General features: G+C 41.1%; 1 protein-coding gene across 1 annotated transcript in view; it reads right to left on the bottom strand.

Annotated features, from left to right (window-relative positions):
- Window positions 1–3,752: 3,752 nt before the first annotated feature.
- Window positions 3,753–14,891, bottom strand: part of LOC147457574 (uncharacterized) — a 54,113-nt gene continuing 42,974 nt past the window's right edge. Inside the window, exons 2-6 of the mRNA XM_086512431.1 lie at window positions 9,045–9,098; window positions 7,572–7,645; window positions 7,251–7,368; window positions 4,147–4,205; window positions 3,753–4,068 (exon numbers count right to left, since the gene is read on the bottom strand). Coding sequence (XP_086368557.1) covers window positions 3,990–4,068; window positions 4,147–4,205; window positions 7,251–7,368; window positions 7,572–7,645; window positions 9,045–9,098 — 384 coding nt within the window. The 3' untranslated portion in view covers window positions 3,753–3,989. The remainder of the gene's footprint in view (window positions 4,069–4,146; window positions 4,206–7,250; window positions 7,369–7,571; window positions 7,646–9,044; window positions 9,099–14,891) is intronic.

Below are 14,891 nucleotides of genomic sequence, written 5' to 3' on the forward strand. Positions count from 1 at the left end.
AAAATCTAAAGCCTGAAATTTGAGTCTCCCTCCTATATTAAAATATAAGAGTTAAATTTAATAAGAATTAACAAGTAAAAGTTTGGGAGGAATCTCAATTTTTCATCCCAAGCACTATGCAATCAATATTGAGGGGTATCTTATGGCCAAAGGGCCAAGGCTTTTCCCTACACATCCATTGAACTCCACGAATTGACTTAATGCATGAACTGTAGGATTGAAGGAGCCCATAAAGCATAAAAAACAACTATTGTTGCCTCCTTTGTAGAATGGTCAGCCCTCCATAGCCTTGAAGAATTGTAAGCTGTTCAAAGGGATATACATTCACCCTCTAAGACCCTTCTTCCAACTACATCTACGTGTAGAAGCGTTTCAACATTCCATTGTAACTCGCCAAATGTGTGAACACCCACCTGCGAATTGTGCCCGTGACGACTCCGATTTCAGGACTGTTGATCACCCCATCTTGCAACAAATGCCTTCTTCCTAGAATCTATTGTTGAACTTTCCAAATACCTTGAGCTCACTAGCACTGTATCTTCACAACTTAAAGATCTTGTCTAGTGAAATTCACACAAAAGCGTCTTGATGATGGATTGATCTCCATTTGCATTGTTCTTCATAGCATTATGTAAGTATCTTCCATTGATTATACTTTTTTTCTTTTGTTCGCATTTTGGATATATCCAAGGGAGAATGATAAAAATTTATCGTCTTTACACCACCTGTTGATGGTGGGTACCTTCCTTTGACTATTTTTCTGTTCTCATCTTTACCATAACCCCTTGGAAGCTAATGTTTGATAGGGAGCCCTTTCTTGCTTGTTTGCTTTTAACGATTACTTTTTAGGCTTTAAGGTCCAAGCAAAGCATATGTACAAATATTCCCACTGTTCTATAATTCTACACGTTGCACGCACTATGCATTTGTGCGCTTAGGTTAGAGAATATCAAGCAGTGTCTTTATAACAAATCTTTTGAATGTCTATATAGACCTTTTCTTTATCATTATTGTGATCTTTTATGCAATATAAAAATACAGTTCTTGCCATAGTAGTTTGCTTATGTTCTCCATATGTTAAACATGCATTGAGAGCCATTCCAATATAATCACCAAACTAGGCATAGAAAGTACTCTTCTATTCCTAAGCTAACCAATGAAATCCAATGGAATACTTCAAATGGCCATAACATTTTTCTCATTTACTTTTAGCTTGATGTGCATCACTTTATAGAGTCACAACGTAGCCATATGGCCATATGTTTACGCCCAGCATCCCTTTATAGAATCACCCTCCTACGGCCATAGGTTTATAGAGACCTTCTGGCCACAGATTCATAGACAACTCTATGGACATAACATTTCCCCAAAAGTATATCCTATGCGTAAGAGATCTCTAAGGAGTATCCTATAATGATTTGGCTACAAAATTTTGCTCAGATTTTTAAAAGAACCTTTGGCTTTTAATGTTCTCTTGAGGAGCACACAATATGGCCATAGGCCTCCTCTGAATCATGATATCACACAAAATTAACTTGTCCATGTATATCTTAGAAAAGTACCCTGACCCAAATGGTACAAAATTTGCTCAGATTTTTAAAAGAACCTTTGGCTTTGAATGTTCTCTTGAGGAACACACCATATGGCCATAGGCCTCCTCTGAATCATGATATCACACAAAATTAACTTGTGCATGGTATATCTTTGAAAAGTACCCTGACCCAAATGGCCATAGGGTACTTTGTCCGATGGACACATGGTAATATGCTTCCCCTCTCAACATAAATTTTCATTTATATTTGCATTGTTGATTTTTTTTCCACAACATAGTTGAGGCACCCATCACCACACAACCATGGAATCCCACCTTAAACTAAGATTGCAGCTAGAGTTATAAGCCTTTCCCACTCGTGCCATTTTATCCGCAAATCCTTTTGGCCCCACGAAAAATGAGCAACCCCCCCCCCCCCCCCCCCCCCCCCCCCCCCCCCCAAATTCCATATGCCATATGCATACCCTTCGACTACATAGTAACAAAATCAGCAAATAGAGTACGCTTCCATTCCTTTGCTCACCAATCAAAGATGAAATTGTCAAATGGCCATATGATGTCTCTCATCTAGTTTTAGCTTAATCTGCACCATCTTATAGAGTCATAGTGCAACCATATCGCCATAGGTTCAACCTCTTAACGCATCCCTTTATGGAAAGACCCTATGGCAATAGGTCCATCTTGTTAAAGCATCCCTTTATAGGATAACCCTATGGCCATAAGTTTATAGAGAACTGGCCACAAATCCATAGACAAGTCCATGGACATAACATTTCACCAAAAGATATCCTATGTGCTATAAGGACACCTCTATAACAAACTGCCTATAGGATTTTTCTCATAGAAAAATTTTAAAAAAACTTTGGCTTTCAATGTTCTCTTGAGAAACATGCCATATGGCAAAGGGTGATAGGTCTACTATGAACCATTAGTTCACACAAACTTGTGCATAGTCTATCTTTGACGAGTAGCTTATCCAAATGGCCAAGGGGTTCTCTTTATCCTATGGTCACATGGTGATATGCTTCACCTCTAAAAATAATTAATGTATGTTTGCATTCTTGCGTTCTTGGGAGGTACCCCATGGCCACAACCATGAACTTCCATTTGAACTAGGATTGTAGCTAGAGTTATAGACCTTGCCCATTGGTACTTAAAGAAACCCTACACGAGTGTTCCTTTATGTCTACAAGACCATAGTTTCACCCTCTGAAAGCAATCTTCCAACCACACCTAGATGTGAAAGTACTTCACCATTTGAAGACAATCAAAAGCCATAAACTCCTTTTGTCTCAAGGGTTAGGTATTAAACCTTTGGAGGGTACCTTATCCAAATGGCCATGGGATTCTTCCCATATAGTTTTGTTTACGCCTATCACTTTCAACAATTCAACGCTCGAATGGGGTTGTAACTTACATGCGCTACAATAATGGTCCAAGACTTCTTTGCATGGAAGCAATGCTCTCCTTTTCCCTCCTGTTCATTAGGGAGTAGACTTGGTCTGAGTGATCAATGTTTGCCATTTGATACTACATGCTTGGTCGGAGTGGACCGATGAGGACATACTCAATGTTTAGATGATCCACAAAGAACAAAGCACTACTTTTTCGTCAAAGATTTGAGAGCTTCCATCTCAAGTGAGGCTTCCCACCAGGGCCTCTTAGCTACAACATGAGGAAATCATATGTGAAAGCTATGGAGCTTTGCCATCCCACGACAACAAAAGAAATATCATCCAATCCATTGATTTTAAACACTTTGCGAAAAAAGTTCCAAACAAAATTGTGTCTTTACGCCCACCTTTTCCAATGTATAGGCTTAAGCTTTGTTTCCATGTTTAAGATCATCACCATCTCCACACCCACCACAAGTAATTTTAAAGGGAAGAACATAATTATGTAGATGGGTTAAGGTTAGTGTAAGAGATTGCTGCTTCCCCATGAGACTTTGCGGACTCGCTACGACAACTCGAGTTGTACAAGGTAAAATTATACTAAGCATTCACATTGGGGTCCTCCTTATTGTAGGAAAGTATACCAATGTATAACATGCTATGGACTAATCAGCTAAATCCACATCTCCTGTTGACGTATGTTGTTCTTGACGTCGATGTCATGCTACATTGCAAGTTCTAGAAACACATTGCTACTTAAAAACAAGTACAAGGCATGTGCTTTAAAAATAAGTGAGAGGCATGCATGGCATGTAAAAAATGTAAATTAATATTAGCTAAATTTCCAAAACAAAGTGATGTTCTCTGTTCAAACCCAGCTGTTAGCTGACTGGCCAACAGAGAGACTCTCCCAATAAAGTGATATTATTAGAAACGCTAAACCGATAATGCCAACATTTTGTTACAAAAAACCTCAGCATTAGAAAACACTCTTCCATAAGGTGAAGAGTCTCAATAACGTGGCCCTCTGTTATAACAGAAGCTTAGATTTCCATTTCCATACATCTGTTGAATAACCTCTTCACTCCCGCTCTAGCAAAAGGAACGTAGCTCAAGGAGTACCTATAACGATATGACTTGAAATAAGAGCCTGAGAACAGCTATTAAATATGAATGGCCAAGCAAAAGAAACAAGCTTACCAAATGAGAGCAAGAACCTCAACTACCACTCCTATAAATGCAAGCAGCAGGAATCGAAGCTGAAAAGCAAAAATTAATCTAGTTTAGTCCAGCAGATTGGTATTATGTAAACACTCGACAAAATTAAGAGCAGGCTTCATTCATGCTTAATTGGAAATTGCATGAAAGAGGTGTAGGCCAATTGCGGATAGCCTCAACCTTTGCTGGATCCATGCTAACACCCTTGGACAAAACATCTTGTCCCAAAGAAGTGTAGTTCTGGCAAAAAGAACTCACTCTTCTTTCCATTGATCGCCAATCTGCGTTCCCGAAGAGCTCTAAACACTCGTGCTAGATTTGATTTGTACCTTGGGTCGCCCAACAATAACTCCCATCCATGAAAAAGGGACAACAGTCCCATTGCCTCCATAACAACCACCCGTATCTACGACTCTAAGGAGCCCATTGTAAGCATCAATCAACTCGATTAAAAGCCTTCTTAGTGTCCAAACATATCCAAAGCATCAAAGTACTCCAAACAAACCTCATCAAATCTTCACAATCGGTAATACTCTCAAGCATAATATGCACATTTAGTAGTACTCCCAAGCAACACTTTCTACTACACAATCTTCCTCTCTGAGTTGCATCTCAATATCCATAGCAGCTTCATTCATTAAGAAAATTTTAGTATTCCCATGCTTAGCATCACCATTATCAACTCCTTTCATCACTTTTAGAAGCATCTTCCACAACATTTGTGACTTCTTGAACATGTCCAAAAAAAATCAAGCCTCTCTGTATATACCTCACATACATACGGCGTATTGCTAGTAACTTGATCATCTTCAACGACGTCAGTATTGCTCGATTGTGGAAAGGCTCACCTCCATGACATACATACCTCTCTTAACCTCAGTCCTTGCCATAACAAGCATGTTTTACACCCTCATAGTGGTTCTCACACCACATACCACACTTGCATCACTAATTGCTTGAGCATGTCTCGCTTGCATCACCATTAGAGACGTCTGATACATGTGGTCTGATAGCTGAGCTCCCTTTCGCTGCTTCAATTCTATTCATCTTTTGCTATCTTCACCGCATCTTCAACTCAACCTTCAACTTCAAATTACTTTTCAATCCTGCTAGAAACGTGTGCTTCTTGAGAATATGAGTAGGGCTTTCATCTTGAGAGGGCAACACACCACCTATCCCAAAGCCGAGAAAACCACCATACAAATACATCCACCCTCTGATCCTACTTTTCAATGTATCTTTCTATCTCATGCCACACATCAATTCCATTCTTGTCTTTATAAAATTTCGAAATTTCTCTTTTATCACATCATCACATGCATCCATACAAGGTTCCTCCAGCTGCCTTAAGCTTCAAACTTATCAAATCAGACCCTAGCTTCATCATGTAAACATAGCCAAAAAATACTTAGCATATTAACAACTGGATCATGTATCCCTTGCAATAGGCAGTCAATTGCAAAACTTTCCACAAAGTAATTGCATCCTCTTGTAGGAGACCATGAAACTTAGGAAAGGCCTGTGGCATCTTGTTTCTTGCAGAAACAAAAAATCAAACCCAGTATTATACTACTACCAACTCCACACTGAAGGCACATATCACCAAGCCCTCTCCCGCAAGAACACTGATAAGGAAAGCAAAAAGTGTGGCACCTCTATAGCTAAGCCTCGTTGTTCAAAAAACTCCACCCTCTACACACTTCCATAACATTTGTGACATCTTGAACATGTCCAAAAAAATCAGACCTATCTGTATATACCTCATTTACATCCATGTTGCTAGTAACTTGATGATCTTCAACAACATTGATATTGCTCGGTTGTAGAAAGGCTCACTTTCATGAAATACATACCTCTCTTAACCTCAATCCTTGCCATGACATGCATGTTTTACACCCTCATAGTGGTTCTCACGCCGCATATCACGCTTGCATCACCATCAAAGACAGACCTCTGATACACGTGGTCTGATAGCTAAGCTCGCTACACTGCTTCAATTCTACTGTGTCCTTCACTATCTTCACAGGATCTTCAAGTCAACCTTCAACTTCAAATTACTTTTCAATCCTGCTATAAATGTGTGCTTCTTAAGCATATGCGTAGGGACTTAATCTTGCCAGGCAACACACCACCCATCCCAAAGCCGAGAAAAATATGTATCCACCCTCTGATGCTGCTTTTCAATGTATGTTTCTATCTCATGCCACACATCACGTCCATCCTTATCTTTCTATAATTTCCTCTTTTACCACATCCACACAAGGTTCCTCCAGCTGTGCTCAAGCTTCAAATTTATCAAACCAGACCCTAGCTTCATCTTGTAAACATAGCCAAAGCATAACGATTGGATCCTGTATCCTTTGCAATAGGCAGTCAATTTCAAAACCTTCCACAAAGTGATTGCATCCTCTTGTAGGAGACTATGAAACTTCATAAAGACCTGTGGCATCTTGTTTCTTTCAGAAACAAAAAGCCAAATTAAGTATTATGCTACTTTTAACTCCACAATGAAGATGCATATCGCAAAGCCCTCCCTCACGAGAGAACCAAAAACTGATAAGGAAAGCAAAAAGTGTGGCACCTCTATTGCTAAGCCTCATTGTTCGAGAAACTCCACCCTCTACACACAAATTCCAACCCAACACCTTGAACACCCAAGGTGGTCTCATTTCTCCCAACTCAAGCCTTGCCTTTCGAGTATTACAAGCACCTGACAACCCAAACCACCATGCAAGACGAATTGGAGAGGCTAAGCTTTGAACAAGTACACACCAACTAAGCAAACCAAGAGACGCACCATTTTATCATCCGAGAAAAACTATCTCCTTCCCTTTTTCCTCCCACAGCTTCAATTAACTAGGGACAGCACCACTTTGCCTTTTACAAAGCCCTCACCTTCTTCACCAAAACTCCACAAATGCATACACTATGTATGGCACCTTCGGCTCTCGCAGAGGCAAGCCCACACATAAATTTGATGAAACAAACCCTTTATTCAACTTTCAATAAACCCAAAAACAAACTAACCAGAGAGCTCATTCTTCCACACTGAACTTGGCAAGAGTAATAAGGTTAGAGATACTCACATAAAGAGCAGAAACGAGTGCCAGGACAATACTGCCGAGATAGACAATTGTTGCAACTAAGCGCACTGGATCAAGCATCATCTTCAGCTGCTGCATGGGTCCAACCAAAAAGCATGTGCTGCAAATACACAGAAAATTACAGTGGATGGTCCAATATTTTTACATAGGATATGCAGCCAAACACCGACATCTAGCTGAGCACTCATGTGTTGTATATGCAACATTTTTTATTATATCTGTTGCATTACCTTCGAAGATCATGCATAACATAAGCATCCCTTGAATCACTCCACGAACACATGATGTGAGGTGCTGACACACCTTCCTAGGTATAGCAGATTTCCAAATGTGAAAGTGACCGCAAATTTCACTGGATGAAGGAACACCAGCATAGACTGCCAAGATGCAAAATTTTGCAATTACTCATTGGATCCCAAAAATGATATAGCTTAAAATCAATATCAATTTGACAAGAACACTGTTAAACATGAACAGGTTGCTACACCAAGTTGCTAACAGAAACTTCAATAAACAAGTTTCAAAATGCTTTCTCTACTGTCATACTTTTGCAAATGATCACATACGTGACTCACTTCAGGAGTCAGAAGTTGTTACAAATTAAGCAAAATGAGGTTTGGAAGCGGGAAACAGTCAAAACTACAAAAACGGGGAACCAGATCTGGAAGAGGGGTTGAAATTAGAAGTGCTTGCACCTTTAAGTGTACATGCCACAATTGTGTGAGAGACAGAGTATGTTTCTGCTCTATACTGCACATCATTTATGCTGGAGGCACTGTTTGTAAGAGTTAGCTATTGTCAGTGTGCCCCAAAATTTGATTAAGGCTTGAAAAAACCGTTGAGCTCGCCTTTTGAGTGTGCAATAGAGAAAGAGTGTGTTCGTGCGCGAAGACTAGGTGTGTGGATGTCTGAAACCGATTGGTACTTCCAACACCATCAGTGATTGACTGACCAGACTTAAAGCACCTTGTAACCTGAGAACACTGCAAACAGAAACACCCGCAGCAGACAAACAAGGGGCAGAGTCCTCTCTGAGTTGCGTTGGCCCCTAGATGGGCAACCTTGGTAGTATTTCTTCATTCAATAGATGTCAAGTAATTATACTGTTGGCCTCTGTTATAAACTTCCTCATTGCCAAAAGCATACGACAAAGCAATTTCTAAAACAGACTTATCCTCAAAATCCTGTACGATCAGCTGCATCATCACTACGTCCAGTAGTCAGGATTGCTACAACAGCAAAGCGTCTATACACAAAGTGTGAAACTTAATTCTTATACATCACACTTTTATAACGCAATGAAGTAAGTTGCGAATTATGATGGGATTTCACAACATATAGAGTTTCGCAACATATAGATTTAAACACAATCTCCACAACTTGCGACCTTTGTGTCTCTGCTTGTCCAAACAAAGGGAACAATCATTACCCTAATCATGCATAGCTTGGACAATAGATACAGCATCTCCACTCACGTTTCACCACCCAAGAGTACTTTCAGGTTTGTATGGAGCTATTCCCTAATCAAAACTTAAACTTATAACCAGTAAACTGAGTTTTGATGATGCTCAAGCTCTAAAATATTACTATTCAAGGACCTTAGCCATTTGCGGAACAAAAGAGCGCATCTGCACACCCTTGCTTTCCTTTAAACATGAACAACCAAGTAAAGTTCCTTAACAAATAACAACATTTGCATGGGCATTTGCACACCCTTGTTGATCCTTTGAAAATAAACAACCAATAGCAGTTGAGCGTCAAGGATTGAGAGCCTACCAGTATGGAGCAAAAGAAGCCCAGTAGGAGACATGCTGCAAAACCATATAACCTCTGCATCAATAAGTCAGGAACAACCTTTAGTGGTACAATTAAATGATATTTGCAACGATAACATAAAAGATAGTCTGCCATTGCCATAATAAGATCAGAGTAATAGTAAGGGACCCAATGACATGCATAGAAGGTCACACAACCTACCTCCTGAAGTGGTCTTCCCAGCTTCCAACTTAAGAATTCAATGAGCCAATGCTTGTGTGTGTGTGTGTGTGTGTGTGTGTGTGTGTGACACACACACACACACACACACACACACACACACACACACACAGAGAGAGAGAGAGAGAGAGAGAGAGAGAGAGAGAGAGAGAGAGAGATGAAATGAAATGAAATGAAATGTTATATTAAATCTCTTCAAAAGGCCAAAATGACCTACACTCTTGGTGGATCTAGTACAATGTCTGGGTACAAAATAAAATGAAGTAAAATAAAAGCTAACATAAACATCAATGTCCGATTATGCCCGGCATCGGGCGCTGTCCAAGGATGTACTACATCGCTCGCTGAAGAGCATCGTGATGCCTCCATCTGTAAATAGTCGTACTGGACGTCTCCCATGTCGTGCTAGAATAGTCCTAATCCTCTAATGGAGCCTCTGTCTAGCTCAATGGCTCTGTAAGTCAATATACCTCTGGTATAGGTGGACTCTGAAGTCTGTTGTGAAGCTTGCTCATTTGAATGCCGAGTCTCTGCTCTAAAGAAGTCAGTGATCTCCCTCTGTGAATGTCTCCCACTGTCTAATCTGCTCAAGGGACTCTCCCTTTGTCTGCGCAGCTCTAGCAAAAGCAACCCAAGGCATCTATGGTCCTGATATCTCATGACTCTAGCCAATGTCCAAAGCCCTCTCTCAATAGACTGTGAAAGCGGCCTCGTGTTTCGTAGTATACTGGACAATGACATATGTGATGTAACTCTATCTCTGGCTCAAATCCTACTCTCCTAAATCTGCCAGTCTCAGTCTCAATCTCAATCTCAGTCTCTAGCTGATGCGATGATGTACGCATCTGACAAATAGCACATCGTATCCCATGAGATAAATGAGTGTCCATATCGGCATGTCACATAGCCATCCTCTGTGAGATGGACAAGAAGTTCTTTGTAGAAAGCCATCTTCGTGCCTCTCTTGCTTCTCTGTGCGACGGGGGGGCCTACATGACCTTGCACTGAGCCTAGACATCCTCTTACTATACGAATTCCAGTGCCGACCAACTTCCCGTTTGCAGGTGAAACTACCGTTCACAATGGCCATACAATGTCCGACCATTTGCAACTTCAAAACGAGGGTCTCAAAAATAAAACAAAAACCATTGGAAAGAAACCAACAACTAAGGTTAGCAGTTGCCACGTCCTCGTGACATACCCCCCTCTTGAAATCGCAAACATCCTCGATTGCATACCATAAATGCACGCCACTGATGATCTTGTGTTGTTAGCACTCTTTTATCATCGCATGTATCGGCAAGAAAGGTCGTAACACATAGATACAAATGACTTAATGAGACCTTCATACTTTTGTCATTTCCATCTATTACACTGAATTCATATGTACATTTGATGTGCTAGGTATATCATTACCCCTCCTTTGCACACGTTGGGTTGGGGCATAAGTAGGTTGTAACCCAAAGGCTTCAAGGTAAAGCTGCAATACATTTGGTGACTCTGACAGTTCATGCTCTTCCATCCACTTTGCATCCATAGGCGGATAGTTCTTGAACTTTACCAAATAGCGTCTTGCAACCTGTCCTTTTACTTTTCTGTCCTTATGTGCCGAAACTTGCTCAGGTACCAACATCTCATCAAGTTCCTCAACTTTTGGCTGATCCTCATCTGGCATATCTTATGGCACATCACCCACGAAGGGTCTTAGAAGACTCACGTGAAACGCATTATGAATCTTCCACGCTTCAGGAAATTTCAGCCCGTAAGCCACATCGCTGATCTTGTCAAGCACTTGAAAAGGCCCATAGTAACGCATGCTGAGCTTAGGAAAAGCCGTTCCTTGCCCTTCATCTACTTTAACCTTGCCTTTTCGAACCTTAACAGAACCCAATCACCAGGTGATAACAGCAATTCATGACGGTGACGATCAGCAGCCTTTTTCTGCTTTGCCGGAGTCTTCTCAAAGGCAACTTTAATTTTCTTATACATTTCATCCATGTTCTCAACATATCGATCTGTCTCAAAGATCTTGTTCTTTGTATACAAAATGGGAGGAACCTTTTTGCCGCCTTCATAAATCTCGAAAGGTGCTTTGCCAGTTGACGAATGCACAGTATTATTGTACGCATACTTATTATCTGACACATAGCATTTCAACAGATCTAAGACAGTAGAATTAGCCTCTTCTGACTGTCCATTAGTTTGTGGATGAAACGAAGACGAGAACTTGAGCGTAGTGCCCATGTTCTCAAACAATCCTCTCTAGAACAAACTGGTCATGCGAGGATCACGATCACTGACAATCGATTGTGGCATACCATGGTACTTGAAACACATTGTACATGCGTGCCATCTGATCAGATTTTATCTTCTTCCTGACAGGGATAAAATGGGCTTGCTTGCTCCCTGTTGGCGTTCTTGGAAGATCAAAGATAAAGTCCATAGCAATGCTTTCCCATGGCTTATCCGGAATCAGCAGTGGTTGTAATAGCCCTGGTGCCTTTTGCCTGTCAAACTTGACCTTTTGGCAAATTATGCATGCTCGCACAAAGGCATCCACATCTCTCCTCAAGGTAGGCCAATAGAAGAATGTGTCTACCGCCTTAATTGTTGCATCAATACCACCATACCCTACATACGGTGGGACATGACTCTCTTCCATGACCTTATGTCGCAATGGCCTAGTGACACAAAGTCTGACATGCATCATCATAAAAACGATCTCTGAGGAGGTAGTGCTCATGATGTTGCCCCTCTTGCAACTGTTCAAAGATCCTTGCAAAATCTTCATCAGTAGCATACTGTTCCTTCATGTCATCTAACTCATGGTGATAAGAAATTGACACAATTGAAATTTGTGGCTTCCTTGATAACGCATCAGCCACATCATTCTTCTTGCCTTCTACATGCATAATCTGGAAGTGGAACATGGAAAGAATGTTTGCCCATCGCATATGCTTTTCAAATAACTTTGACTGTGTCAAGAAGTATCGCAAGGTCTGATGGTTTGTCTGGACAACAAAATCAGCACCTAAGAGATAGTGCTTCCAACTAGAAAGCGCATGAATCAAGGCCAAGCTCTCCTTGCAAAATTCGGCTTTCATAAGCTACTACCCGTCCATCTTGCAGTAGCACTGCTCCGATGCTACTGCCATACACATCACTGGACCACAAATGACTTCCTGAGATCTGGCAAAACAATAACTAGATCTGAAGTCAACTTTTCCTTTAAGAGACAAAAAGCTGAAAGCTGAAATCTCTTTTTGGGTCCATCTGAAAGTGACCTCTTTCTTTTGCAAAGTGTGAAGAGGTGATGCTATCTCTACAAAATTCCTGATAAACCTTCTATAGTTGGAAAACAATACCAAGAAGCTTCTGACATCGTGCACAGTCTTCAAGTCTGGCCATGTCTTAATAGCTTCGACCTTTGCGGGATCCATTCTAACACCATCCTTTGAGACTATGTGGCCAAGAAAGTGGATCTCTTCCAAGAAGAATTCACTTTTCTTCGGATTGACAAGTAACCTGTGACTACGCAGCTCTTCGAACACAATGGTCAAGTGATGCCTATGCTCCTCTTCATTCTTCGAATAGACTATCATGTCATCAATGAATGTTCCAACAAACTGTTGATGCGAGCGGAAAATCCGGTCCATCATTATGTTGAACGTGGCAAGAGCATTTGTTAGACCAAACGGCATCACTAGAAACTCATAAAGACCAAATGTTGTTCTGAACGCAGTCTTGTGCACATCCTCTGGCCTTATACGAATCTGATGGTACCCACTCTTAAGGTCTATCCTGCTGAAAATTGCAACACCCTCTAAAAGATCGAGAATATCATCAGTTCTAGGAATAGGAAACCTATTCTTGATGATATTCTTATTTAACGCACGGTAATCAATACACATGTGCCATGAGCCATTCTTCTTCTGCACTAGGAGCACTGGGAAGCAAAAGGGTGAAGACCTAGGCTGAATCAGCCTCTTCTCTAATAACTCCTCAACCTGGCCCATAATTTCTTATTGTTGCGCCGCACTAACCCTGTAGGGAGGTCTATTTGGTGGGCTACACCCTGGCACCAAATCAATCCGATGGTCCTCACGTCTCTCTGGCAGCATTTGCAACGGTAATGAATCAAAAAAACAGTCACTAAAATTTTGCAAAAATATTGACCTTTCTTTATCTAACACAGATAAATTTGATTGATCATTATCTGAGACATCACGTGCAAAAATCAAGTACACAGAAAGATGATTCTTTATTACAGAAGTGATAGCAGAAGCAGATACAATAGGGACAGTGTCACAAAGTGATGACGTGGCGGACAGCAGAAACCCTAAAATTCCTGCAAACCCTAATTTTTGCCAAAAACCCTAAATTCCGAAAATCGCGGAGGCGGATTATTATTAAAAAAAAAATTATTATTTTTTTTTTTTTTGGAAAATGATGAGCGACGAGAATTTTGCTTTTGCTTTTTTTTAAAAAAAAAGAGAAAAGACTCCCTAAGAGAGAGAGAGAACTGATGCTTTTGATTTTAAAAGCTTTTGGGGCTCTGCTTTTGGGCATCCCTTGTAACCTTTAAATTAGTGGTGAGGGCCTCACTTCTCAGAGCATCTGGACGCAGAGTCTGAGAGTGAAACCCTAACCGCTCTCTTGTACTTTGATGATTGATTAATACAAAAAGAAATACCGAAAGGGGCGCCAGTCTTTGGGGCCAATATCTCTAGGCACGGAACTCCGCCGGGCCAGTGCAAATCTATTGTGATCTGTGAATTGTTTTGAAGTGGTTATTTGGTGCTGTCGCGGTTGATTCTTGACTTGGAGTGTCCAAGTCTGTTACAGTGGTATCAGAGCACGGCCGATTTCTCTTTTACGGGAAATCCGATCCCCGAATTTTTTTTCCGCGGCACCTATGGCTTCAGGCAATGATCAGTCGACTCCCTCTGCATCTGGAGATGCGGGCTGGGATCACAACGAAGATTCAGACAGAGAGTATGGCCCGCCTCGGCCTACTCAAGCGGAGCAAAGAGAGATGGAGCGTCGTCAATTGATTGGTGATGCAACAAAGATTATGCTCAATTTTGCCAAGGACCCGAAGATGGCAAAATATATGAACCAGACCTCTTTGAAAGAGGTACAGATGGAGTGGCAGAGAACCACAACACCACTCCCGAAACCCGCTCTCAAGAAACCTTCTGCCTCCAAGAAATATACGGAGAAGGAACTGGAGAACGTGGTTGATGCACGGATTGCTCAACTTTTCGACATGCAAAAGAAAGGCAAAAAGCACGGCAAAAAGCAGAACAAAGGTACTGACTTCCCGGGATATTTGGGTCGTCAGTCGACATTCGACAAAGCAAAGAAACGGAAGAAGCGTGTTCGATTTGAAGGAGTACCTAGTTCTTCTTCTTCTTCTTCTGACAGTTCTTCTAGCTCCTCGGATTAGAGCGAAGAAGACAGAAAAAAGCAAAAAGCGAAGCAAGACACAAAGCTTCGGAACGGGCAAGAAAAAGGCAAAGAAGGCTACATCTCGCCCAGAGACTGACAGTTCTCTTGAGGACTCGTCTACAGACAGCTCAGATTCCGATGACGGAAAGTTTTATGCGAACAAGAAGAATTTTTACA

This window comes from Adiantum capillus-veneris, chromosome 5, assembly GCF_014529385.1.
Source record: "Adiantum capillus-veneris isolate H3 chromosome 5, ASM1452938v2, whole genome shotgun sequence".
NCBI lineage: Eukaryota > Viridiplantae > Streptophyta > Polypodiopsida > Polypodiales > Pteridaceae > Adiantum > Adiantum capillus-veneris.